The sequence below is a fragment of the Mus musculus genome, chromosome 1 (genome assembly GCF_000001635.26).
Source record: "Mus musculus strain C57BL/6J chromosome 1, GRCm38.p6 C57BL/6J".
Lineage (NCBI taxonomy): Eukaryota > Metazoa > Chordata > Mammalia > Rodentia > Muridae > Mus > Mus musculus.
In genome coordinates, this window is record NC_000067.6 from 126,118,751 (window position 1) to 126,131,533 (window position 12,783).

General features: G+C 42.8%; 1 protein-coding gene across 21 annotated transcripts in view; it reads right to left on the bottom strand.

Annotated features, from left to right (window-relative positions):
• Nucleotides 1–12,783, bottom strand: part of Nckap5 (NCK-associated protein 5) — a 917,161-nt gene that overhangs the window by 205,115 nt on the left and 699,263 nt on the right. For all 21 annotated transcript variants that reach the window (NM_176957.3, NM_001081756.1, NM_172484.3 and 18 more), the window contains one exon: nt 5,293–5,361. In NM_176957.3, coding sequence (NP_795931.2) covers nt 5,293–5,361 — 69 coding nt within the window. The remainder of the gene's footprint in view (nt 1–5,292; nt 5,362–12,783) is intronic.

Here is a 12,783-nt window from a genome sequence, read left to right on the forward strand (position 1 = left end):
GGTTGTATTCCTCTTGCATTACCAAGACTGTGATCTTAAAGATGATGTAGACCTCTGATATGAGATGTGCCTGGAGGATCCTACATCCAAACCAGGTACACATCACCCAGATCAGAGAGAGAGTGAAATTTTTCTCTTTTAAAGACAGAGTCTCATGTAGCCCAGGTTGGCCTGAATCTTAGGATATAGTCAAAGATAACCTTGAACTCTTAATCCTCCTGATTCAACCTCTTAAGCACTGAGATTACAGGTATGGTCACAATAATTCCAAGTCTGTAATTGTCTACTAACACAGAAATAATGTCAAACTTTCCATGGGAGCACATCACTGTATGCAGGCTTGTTTCCTGTGTGGCATCTACTGATGCACACTTGGTAAAAGCATTACATAGCCATAGCGCTCAGATGCCTTCCCTACAGCAGTTCTTAAACTTGGGTGAGCATTATAACTCTCAGAGGATTCTAAAAACATGAGTGCTCAGGCTCCATGCCAGAGTAGAGTCCAACCAGATCTGAAATAGGATATATGATAGCCAACAGCATATTTTAAGATCCCCACGTAGGGGACTGGGCAGATGACTCTGTGATTAAGTGCTTGTCACACAAGCAGGAAGACCTGGGTTTGAGTCCCAGCACCCACCTAAAAAAGAGAGTGTGATAATACATGTCTGTACCCTCCATCCTGGGGAGGTAGGGGCTTGCTAACCAATGGAACATAGTCTGTGAGCTCCAGATGCAGAGAGACACTTGGTCTCAAAACCAAGGTAGAAGTCAATTGGCAAAGACAGTGGCATCACCTCTGGTTTCTCCCCGCCCTTCACACACCACACACACACACACACACACACACACACACATGTTTCTCTTTTCTGCTGCTCTGCCTCACTGCCCCTATCCACTGCTGACTACCATCCACTCCTGAAGTTCCCATTGCACCAGCAGCTTCTCTAACCCAGACTCCATGACCCCCTCACCTCCTCACTTCTGCTTGTCTAACATTTCTATGAGATCACAGAGCCCATACACGGGAGATGACACTCAGTACAGGTTTGTCAGATACCACTGAATCCACCTGAAGACCATGCAGCAGTCCAAGGGATGCTCTCAGGGTTATTTTATACACACACTGTATACGGAACAGTTGGTCTGGTAGGAATTGTGGCTAAGGCAATGTAGTAGCCTTCCTGTCAAATATTTTAACTGTGAGAGTACAGAAGCAACCCCAAAAACTTCCAAACTCCCATAAAGTAATGGGGGTAATCCTTGGTGTGGTCTTTTTAATCTCAGGCAAAAAAAGCTAGAGAAGTGAAGTGTGTGTGTGTGTATGGGGCTATAGGTATTTACATATGCATGTGGGAGGTACATGTATATGTATATGTGTATGTATATGTATATGTATGGTATATGTATCCATCTATGTATGTGTGTGGAGGCAATTCACGTGTGTGTATGCACCTCCCAAGCGAGGGTACATTAGACTATGTATCATTTTACGCATATGTGTGTATTCATCTATGCACAATATCTGCCTATTTCTAATAAAGATGTTCTTTTAGTAAAAGCATAGACAGAATTTTAGATTCCCCAGTGTTTGCTCAAACCTCAGCATGCTTTCCATTTCCCAGAAAACAAGCATGAGGGCAAAAAGGATTGAGGGTGCTTTAAATTCATGCCTTACCTTTGAGTATGTTTTATGCAACTTACTAGCAAGGAAATAACTTACATGAGGCCTTACCTTGTTAGCTGGACTAATTAGTATAGAAAGCCTTGGAAAGATTTTCCACTTTGCATTATTACTACATGGAACTGCCCCTTCGAGAGCATCCTCTTACAAAGCTTGGAAACAGACCGTCTACCCTGTGCAATTAGTTACAGAACAACAGGAATGTGTAATCAGAGGCCGGTATTCACGAACACAAAACATTTGTGTTGCTCAGAGGTGGCTCTTTGTTGTAAATCGCCTTGCTGGCAACTGTTAATTCCTGCAATTAGGAACAGAGGGACTCTCTCTTCAAAAACCCTGCTGTCAGTGGAACCACAGAAGATGATTGCGAAGGCGAAAATCTTAGCTTGTGTGAGGTACTCTGGAGAAACCCACACAGCACAGGCATGCAGAACACAGGAGGAAGCGGATGGTTCTTTTTGTATGCATTTGTGTCTGTATGAGCTTGCATGTTTGTGAGCATGCTGAGGCCAGATGTAGCCACAGGTGTTTTCCTCAGTCAGTGCTCCAACAACCTGAGCTGGGGGTTCTCACTGAACCTGGAGCTCAGGCATTCAGCTGAACTGCCCACTAGTGAGCCTCAAGGTTTCTCCCATCTCTCCCTCAGTACCAAGGGGATTAGAGATGTGTACCACTATAGCTAGCTTTTTACATGGTTTCTGGGGATCTGAACTTAGGTCTTAATGTTTGCACCATACAGACTGTGCCAGCTCCGTGGCCCAGACTCTAGTTTCTGTAGAGAAATGCTGTGAGCTTGTGCTGGATGAAGAGCGACCCTAGGGATAACTGTGGTCAGGACAAAGCTCGGGGATTTGAGCCCATGGATTTGACTTCTGAATACAGGTCATGTCTCCCTGGCAATTTCTGTGCAAGAGGTGAAAGTGTAACTTGGCTCATCAATACTTTTAACCCAAGAGGATTACTGGTTCCTTTAAATAGCCTTAGATCTATTTGGTCTTACTTGCCCTAGATTTTTGACTGGACCAAAGGCCTGGGGAACAGGGCTGAGGAAAGCTGAACTGGCCTCATCAGTCCTGAGTCTGTGTACTAGCTTTTATGTCAACAAGTTTCCTAAATTGCTTCTCTCTCTCCCTCTCTCCCTCCCTCCCTCCCTCCCTCCCTCCCTCCCTCCCTCCCTCCCTCCCTCTCTCTCTCTCTCTCTCTCTCTCTCTCTCTGTGTGTGTGTGTGTGTATCTGTGACTGTGTCTGTGTCTGTGTTTATGTTCATGGGTGCAAACAGAAGTCAGACGTTAACCTCAGGTGACATTCCTGAAGTACTATCTATGTTAAGTTTTTATAAGCTGGAATATGTCTGCCACCATGCTTGGTATATTACATGAGCTCCAAAGACTCAAACCCAGGACCTTCTACATATTCTGTCCACTGAGCTGTCCATGCAGCCCCATTCTGGAGTTTCTGAATCCTGACAGGGCAGAGAGTTGCAAACGTTATTTGATTGAGTCAGCAGTACACATGGCTAGAAATACTAAACAACAGAAAGGCTGACTACTAGGCAAATTTACAGGGACATCTGGAAACTTCTCCAACAACATGCACGTCCTGAGGGCCAGGGCCAGAGTGGTCAGTGTTATAAGATGAAGACTGCAATAGCAGTGTGGACAGAGAACAGTGAAAGAGCCTGCTAATTCCCAATATGCTGGATTCACCCTGGGTGATACCAGGATTCTGTGTATTATGGATGAGGTCTGAGAATCTACATTCATCACAAGCTCTCAGATGTGGTTGAGGTTGTGGGGCTAGACAACAGATCCTTCACAACCACAAGGACGGGTCTGAAGCTCTGGACCAGTTGGCACAGGTTCCATTCCCCAACATTACATAATCCAGGATTGTGGCACACTGACTGTAACCCTGGCACATGGGTGTTAGAAGAACACAGAACTACATAGTGACTTCTGCACAAGTCTGTTCAAAACCACTGGTGTGGAAAAACCCTAGCCTAGAAGAAGCACTGATGTAGGATATCCCAGCTTAGAGGAAACACAGGTATGGGATAACCCAGCTTAGTGGAAACAGTGGTGTTAGAAAACCAAAATAGCCAAAACACTCCTCCTCAGAAGGTAGAGATTATACCTGTCTGAAGTAACCGAAAGAGAACTATGGTGGTAGAATGGGCTACACTTGGGATTCTGACTTGTGTACTCTGTGGTCCAAGCGATCAACTTCTTAGACAGCATCGAAGGTGAGAGGATGGAAGGGACGGAGAGGGTAAGAGTACCAAAGAGCTTACAGGAACACAGTTATCTAGCTGGTAGCAAGGTTTAAAAAAAAAAAAAAGAAGTTATATTGGTCATCCCACAAATAAAATAATAGAACAAGACAGCATGAGATTTTTCTAAAATCTGTTCAGCTACACTCTACTAATCCCCCAACAGAATCTCATAGAATGTGTGAGAGTTTTTTAACACCTTGGGCTGTTGTATAAAGAAGTCATTCATTTAAATAATGGCTCCCATCATAGTAGAGTCCCTGAGGAGACTCCATGTGGCCAATGGTCCATTGCGACAAGAAGTAGCAGTGTGACAGGGTAAAGAGGTGCTGAGGAGGATGAGCACTCGGAGTAGGCTTCAGTTCCGGCCTCACCCCTACCCCAACCCAGACACTCTCTAAACACCCTCCGTTTCTGTTCTCACCTCGCTGGCATTATCAGATATTTACTGAGTTTACTCACACATGCAGCTCCGTCTTCTTCTATTGCACTCAAATTTTCTTCCTGATTTCTCTTTTACTTTTTGGCTTGTTCTCAATGTGCTCATTTTCCCCTCAGGCTGCCAACTGTGAACAATGTCCCCACCCACTCTATCAACAATTCACTTCTCTGAGAACTCATCCAACTGTGCACAAAGTGTGACCACGTGTGGCTCTCTCTAACTCAGGGCCAAGGATCACACTTCTTGGACAGAAGGAACCGCTCAAAGGATGGAAGACAATTACCCAAAGGGACCACAGATGCCCTATGAAAATTATGGAGGAAGGGCAGGGAAGGGAGAGAGAGAGAGAGAGAGAGAGAGAGAGAGAGAGAGAGAGAGAGGAAGAAGAAGGAGGAGGAGGGGAGGGGAGGGGAGAGAGAAGAGAGAAGAGAAAAGAGAAGAGAGAGGAGAGAAAGGGCGGGAAGAAGGAAAGGACAGAGAAGGGAAGACAGCAGAGAGAAGGAAGGGGGAGAGAGAGAAGAGGAGATACACATAGAGGGATATTCATATAGGAGAGAGAGAGATGAAAGTCAGAGAGAGGAATGAAGCAAAGGAGGGGGAGAAGAGATACAGAGACAGAAAAAAGAGGAAGGAGACAGGAGAGAAAGGGGAAAGAGAGCAGAGAGGAAAGAGATAGGAAGGAAGGGAGAGGGGCGAGATAAAAGAGGCATGTAGAGGGTGCATTTATGGGGGAGGGGAGGCTAAGAAACTAATATTTCAGAGTGGACATCTGTTTACAACTTCCTTTTGTTGGGAGAAAACATTACCATTGTGTGAAGCATGGGATTCATATGCCCTTGGACCTGATCAAGATCCTAACCAAGCCTAGCTTCTCTCTGCCCTCTTCCTCAGCCTTACCTCATCAAGACATCGCTCATACTGTTCTCTCTGATTCTCGTTTTCCAGTGCCAGTGCTGAATTCTCCGCCTGCAGTAAGAGACAGGAATAACACCCATAAATCAATGAAACGTTGTGTTATGTGACAACTCATTCAATATGGTTGCTAAATATACCTCCCCAGGACCCTGGGTAATCTCTTAGAAGTACCTTTGACAGGTTTGCTCTAAGTACTATTAGAAGAATCAGAGGGATGACTCCTGTCTTACAGGCTCGCTCACAAGCATACATTATGATTCTAAGAAATAGGAACTTGATATTCTGCACAAGTAGAAAATCAAATCATGCTCTATGCATGACTGTTCCCCAGAAGAATGCTAGTATTTATCTTGGGCTATGAAAATGTAAGAAATGCCTAAATCTACTACATTAAGACTTGGCATAGTCTGGAAGCCTAATACTTATCGAGGCCACAAAAAATGAATCTCAGGCAAAGCTTTCAACTTGAAAGACAAAGTCCATGTGTTATTCTTGGAGCCAGCCAATGACTTGAACACACACCTTGAATGAGCCTATGGCTCTCTCTACCCTGCTTCCTCTAATTAGAGCACCCATGCTCCTCAAAGCAGTGAGCATGGCAGTGTTGATATGCCACCAGTCTCTTTCACTGTTGTAATAAAATAAGTCAACAAACTTCAGGGAGAAAAGGTGTGTGTGTGTGTGTGTGTGTGTGTTTCTTGTTCATAGTTCAGGTAGAGTTTCTTGTGCTGGGGATGTTAAGGTAGCAAGACAGCACCATGCAGGGCTTTTTATGTGGGTGGGTTATGGGGATTGAACTCAGGTCCTTATGTTTGCACAAAACCCCACTATACTGACTGAGCTGTGTCCTCGGTCGTGGAAGGAGCACTCTTAATCAGTTTGCTAAGTGCAGTAGGCTTTGAGCTTGTACATAGGTTAGTGTGCTTCCTTTAGAGTCTCTGGTTCAGGAAGGTTCTGTTTGGTAATACGTGTTCTCTCTCTCTCTCTCTCTCTCTCTCTCTCTCTCTCTCTCTCTCTCACACACACACACACACACACACACACACACACACACAATTTCAAGAGCCATGTGGATCTCACATACTTTCCCTCACATCACAATAGTCAAAGTTTAGTCACATTGCTCTATCACTCTCTTTCCTTCTCACTTCTTCCCTGCATCATGAGTGTAGGTTTAAGACAAGACCGCATTTGTCCCTTGTGTGCGTTAGGATGCTCTTGTGCACAACCATAGGCTGATTATCGCTTTCCTGAGCTACATCTGTATGCTATGGTACTATGAGCCACACTCCTTATTTCCGTTTCAGCCTTGGACTGATGATACCCTTTAGAATGAGTTTTTCTAGTTCATAATTCTTGTTAATACCCTGTACCCTCTGATCTGAATTCCTCCTGTTTGTATGCTTGTGACTTCCTCCCCTCCCCCTCCATTCTTCCTTTCTTTTCTCTTCGATAAAACTCCTCTCCCTAAATTCCTTTCCTCTTCATCTCCTCCATTTTCCTCACCTCTCTTCTTAGTCCCTTCCTTCCTCCTCACCATTTGCATCTAGCACCCAATTCCTCCAGTGAGAACTGGGCTCCCACAGCAGGTATTTACTGGCTTGTTCCACCCCCACAGTGCACAGAAAACTGTTACACCAGGAAAATCCATTCAAGGGAGAGGTGACAATATGTTCTTTTTCAGAGTGAAGGTATTAATCAAAAATCTCTGTTCATAGGTGACCAGGTCAGTTCTCTGCTCTCCCATTCAGGGGCTGTTAGGCAACTCATTTGTTTCTGACAGTGTTCAAATTTAATTTCCCCTCTCCCTGACTTCATTTTATTGTCCTAAATATGTTAAATATTAGCATGATTACAGAAGTCAAAGCTATACTGAGAGGCCTGCAGTGAGACTCCCTGCTTCAAAACTCCCTTTCTGTCCAAAATATGTGTAGGCTTCTTAGCAGATTGCTTTCTCCAGTTTTTTCTTTCTTCCAAAGCCTCTTTAAAGCAGCATCTTTTGCCCCCTCGCATCTTTACACATTTAGGCATGGCTTTCCATATCAGTCTCACCAGTGTATCAGATGCAAGGCCTCACTTTACCTGCACACAGGATTCTTAGATTGCCTGCCTGCTTGGCTGAGTGCTTGCCCTTGTTGCACCTTCACATGTGCCCCTTTGACTGAGTGCCTGTGCACCTTCACATGTTCGCCTTTGATCGAATACCCATGTGCCTTCGCATGTGTGCCTGTGCATCTGGAGGCTGGAGGTTGGTGTCAGGTTATCTTCTCAGTCATCCTCCACTTTCCTATTTTGAGATAGGGTCTATCAATAAATCTGCAGCTCATTAACTCATCCAGGCTGACTTGTCACCAAGCCACAGGATCCTTCTGCTCTTCCTCCCCAGGGCTGGGTAACCTGCAGGTAACTTGCAGCCATGTCAGAGGTTTCTTTGTGGGAGCTGGGACTCTGAATCAAGTCCCGTGATGCATGCTGGGTATTTTACTGACTGGGCCATTTTACTTCCCTCCAAGGACTCTTACACCTCACTCTGCCCTTGTTTCGGGCCTTTTTATTGGACGATGGTTGGTGAAGGTTGGTCCTTTATTCCCCATTATCTCCAGAGCATTTGAATCCCCCTTCTCTCTTTCCATTTAACAACATCTCCAAACTGTACCCCTCTTTGCCTCACCTTCCTTGAACATGTCATCTTTCTGAGAAAGCAGCATGGATCAGCTGTTTGTGCCCTACCTCTCAGCCAGCATGGCAACTCTGTTCACAGTGTGCCCAGTGCTAATGTTGTGACTCTGGGGTTTCTCTTTCTGGATATGGCTTTTCTCCCAGGCCTTCCTCTGCCATCATCCCTGGCAGAGGCTGTGACAGTGCTCCTGTGGAATACTAAAGGTCACTTTTCACTTACAGCAACTTGAAATTGAGTTGTGTTGGTTTCCACAATGAGAAAGGTGTGAGAATCATATGATTCCATTTCTCTTTATTATTATTATTAAATACTATTATTAGTAGTAATCAAGTTGTTCTTGAAGATTTCAAATACACAATTCTGTCTTCCTCCTCCTCCTTCTCCCCATGCCCTCTCTTTGGCAAGGATTGAACCATTAGTATTGAACCCAGAAAACCATTTTTACCAAGCAGCTAGGGAAATTTCTATTATTATTTTGATTATATCCACTCTGGTTCTCTCTCTTCAGACCTTCTCTCATCCTCCCAATGTATCTTCTCCTCAACTTAAAGTCTTTTTGCTTACCTTCCACATCTAACTAGTATTGCAAATAGTGCATGGATAGTGTGTTCATCTCATTGGGCATGGGTAACCTACCAGTAGCCATCGCCAACTAAAGAAACACGACTCTTCCTAGCCAGACAACCACTAACTGCCTATATGAAAATGGAAGCTTTGCCCAGCTTGCTGCTCTTTCCTTGTGGGCTTGCTTGACTTTTGTTTTGTTGAACTTGCTTCAGGAGCAGCGAATGCAATCACTCAGTTCTTGCCCCCAGCCCACATAGGAGGATAGTCTAGTTAGGTTCTGTTGAAGATACTTAGGTAATGCTAGGGTGTGCAGACTTTATTTCACTTTGTGGCTTTATAGTTCTTTAAGAAACACATCTGAGAGAGATCACCTAGTCTATAAAGTGCTTGCTACATAAGCTCAAGGACCCAAGTTCAATCCTGAAAACTAATGTATGAAAGTTGAACATGGTGGCACACATCTGTAATCCCGACCTAGGGAGGCAGAGATAGGGCATCCTTAGTGAGAGCTCACAAGCCAGCCTAGCCTACTCAGCCAATTCCAAAGTAGTCTTACATGAGGCATGATACCGGAAGCTGACACATGGACAGACCTTTTCACATACAATGCATGGACATGGACATACACACACACACACACACACACACACACACACACACACACAAAGGATACAAATCACTCAACTAAAATGACTTCAGCTTCAAAGCTTAAGGTATCAGGAATTACAAGGGCAAGAGCTGGAACTCCAATTCTGTAAAATGACGATGTTCTTGGGAGAAAGGGTGTTTGGGATGGGATCTGCTGATATAACTAAGGAGCCTGGAAAAGAGCGTGGGGACAACTGTGGTGGCCTGTTTTACACTGTTTCACTTTAGATATCTTGGGGAAAAGCGTGCAGGAAATAAAATGGGAAATGAGAATTTATATGGGCTGCCTGCATCTCACCTCTACTCACATCAGGTTGCAATAACACAATGATCGATCCATGCAGATAATTACCATCATTACAGTTTACGTTACCTGCCTCACATTTACTGTGCTGACAATCCATTACAGCCCAGCAAATTAAATACAGAGAGGGTGCGAGCAAACACAGTCACATTTACGGCCACAGCGCTCAGTTACAGAGACATGATTTAATTGATGTAATCCCACATAGCCCAAGAGACAGTGAAGATTTTAACAATTATACCCAGGATGTTAAAATGATCTTGAACTCATGATTCTCTTTAATCCGTTCATATTTATTAGAGATTCGGGATTAACCCACTTCCAACAAGAGACGACATGTAAAAAAAACCAGAAAATCCTCTAATTAAGTGTGATTTAAAGAAACAGTGGATATTTATATAGATGAGGTGGGAAAAGATAAAGAGAAAATAAGGGAAAATGTAGGCATCATTACTGAGAATTATAGAAATTAGAACATAACATGTTCCACTTTAAATATGCTATTAAGTCAAGATACCCAGAGGACTCAATTAGCACCTTCAAATACATGTTGCTGGTGGATCTTTGTGTTCATCTTTATCTTTTATAGTGATCAAAACTTTTGCTAGATTTCATCCCTGACTCATGATAGTGTATTTATGACTCCAAATATACCGATTTCTATAAGTTTGAGGGTTCATTTGTAAAATTTGTTTTTTAATTTTAATTTTTAATGTGGGTATGAATGTGTGTACCCACACATAAATTCAGGTATACAATGGAGGCCAGACATTCTAGGAGGCCAGACCCCTAGACATCCCCTGGAGCCAGAGCTACCGGCAACTGGGAGCTAACAGATGTGGGTGCTGGGATCCAAACTCAGGTCTTCTGTAATAGCAGCAAGTGCTCTTAACTACTGAGAACTCTCCAGCCTCATTCTGGTTATTTTTTGTTTGCTTGTTTGTTTGTTTGCTTTTGTTTTGTTTTCTAAGAGTTTAGTTCCTCTTTGCAAACTTGTAGATGTGAAAAGGTTGGACCCCTCAGTGCTTACTTTCAAAGTATTCACAAATGCATTTTTATTCAGATGCAAATGAACCGATGCCCTAAGCAGATTTGCATATGAAGAGACAGGAAGTCAGTCTTTAATCATAGCATTTCAGATGCTAGGAACTGAGCTGTTTTGCTAAACTAAGGGGATCATCTGGGAGAGACAAAGTATTTCATTTCACCTTCAAATCCTATCAAGCCCTCTTTCTTATAAGCCTTAGGACTTTCTTGTGATCACATTCCCACATCTTATAAGGTGGAAGAAAAGAACATTACAGAGGTCACAGTTCTCCCTAAACTGTAGAAATGAAATAGTCACCTATTGAGAGAGTCACCTATCCAGCAGGTGCTGTCCCTGGCCTACCTGCAGGCTCTTCTTTTTCAGTTAGATGCAAACAATTCAGAGACTGTAAATTTCTTTAAAAACAAACAAACAAATAAGCATACAATGCAACACAAGCTGTGAGTATATTTTATTCCTGGGTGAGTTCTCACAGATGTGTTAATAATTACATCTAATGGCTCAAAAAGAAGCTGGAATAAGAAATGAATCCATGGAGATTTGGGGGTTACTCTGTTTCATTTGCTGATGTAGTGGCACATATCTTTTTATCCCTCTGCCATTTTAACTATAAATTTACATTTTATGTATCCTTCTATACAAGAAGTCCTTGGATGGGGTTGACCAGATGGTTATACTGGTTAGTTATTATTATTAGCTCAACACTAACTAAACTCACTGAGAAGAGCGTATCTCAGCTTAAGAATTTCCTGGATGCAATATGTAGGTCTATCTTTTTGGTTTGCTAATTAATGAAGGAGGTCACATCATACTGTGGGCAGTACAGGGATCACTTGCCAGCATATCCCAGGCTCTATAAGAAAGTAGGATGAGCAGGAGCTAGTGCGAGCAAATCAGTGTGATCATTCTTTTTGGTAACTGCTTCAAACTCCTGACTTGAGTTATTATTGCCCTCTCTTCTTTTCTTTCAATAATAGTTGGTTACCTATAACCTGAACTAAGCCCTTTCCTCTACCAAACTGCTTTTGGCCATGGTTTTTATAGCAGAAATGAAACAGACCTGAGTAGAGGCACTCGTCGTCAAGCCTGCTGAAATAAGTTTGATTCCTGGAACTCACATGATAAAGGGAGAGAAGCAGCTTAGAAATGTTATCTTATCAATGCTACATTCATGCATGATGTAGCATGTTCTGCACCCATTCTTACCCATTCTTATACACATACATCTCAAAGGAAGGAAGAAAGAAAGAAAGAAAGAAAGAAAGAAAGAAAGAGAGAAAGAAAGAAAAAAAGAAAGGGAAAGGAAAGGAAAGGAAAGGAAAGGAAAGGAAAGGAAAGGAAGAAAGAAAGAAACTTAAATCTAAGAAGCAAAAGGAATACATGGTTTTTGCCTACTCCATTTCTCATTAAAAGAAAAAAAAAGTCACAGAGCTCTACAGAGGCCCAGGGAATGTTCTGGAAGGGCACTAGTATACTTGAACAGACCAATTAAACTATAATAGAATGTGTAGGCACAGAAGAGAGACTTTTAGAGATGAAGATAGACGAAGTCAGACATTGTTTAGGAATTTACTCTAGAACCACACACAGACACACACAGACACACAGACACAGACACACACACACACACACACACACACACACACACACACATGGACTAGAAGGGACAATGAGGGAAATGATAATTATGATTATAGTATTCCTATCAAAGCTACAATAGCCCTGAAATCAAATAGCAGAGCTGAGGAGAGTAAAACAGGCATGAGAGACATCACAACAGATCCACCAGCACTTAAACAGTACTTGGAGGAGCAGCTGAGAAGCCAGAATGGCATGAAGTTGACATTCTGAGGCTCATTGAAAGTGACAAAATCCTTAGTAGAAATGGAGACCATAGGAAGAGTAAAGAGCTATAGAATTTTTTAAGGAAAAAAGATGTATTGTTCTGTTTCTTACTGTGGCCCTTCTTCCTAGTCTTATTCAGAAGAGGAAATCTATACATATGTGGGTTGCCAGTGCTCACATAATGCCTGCAGAGGCTTGCACTGACATCAATACTTGGTCTTCTCAGTGTCTACATGTTTTCATGAATTTTGTTTACAGTTTTCCAAGGGTTCCTCATTTGAATGTTACTTATTCTATTTAGTTCCTTAAACATAATGGCTTAAGAATTTACATTCAAAACAGGAAGGATTAAACTGCACAGTATTTGTGATTTCATTTGAT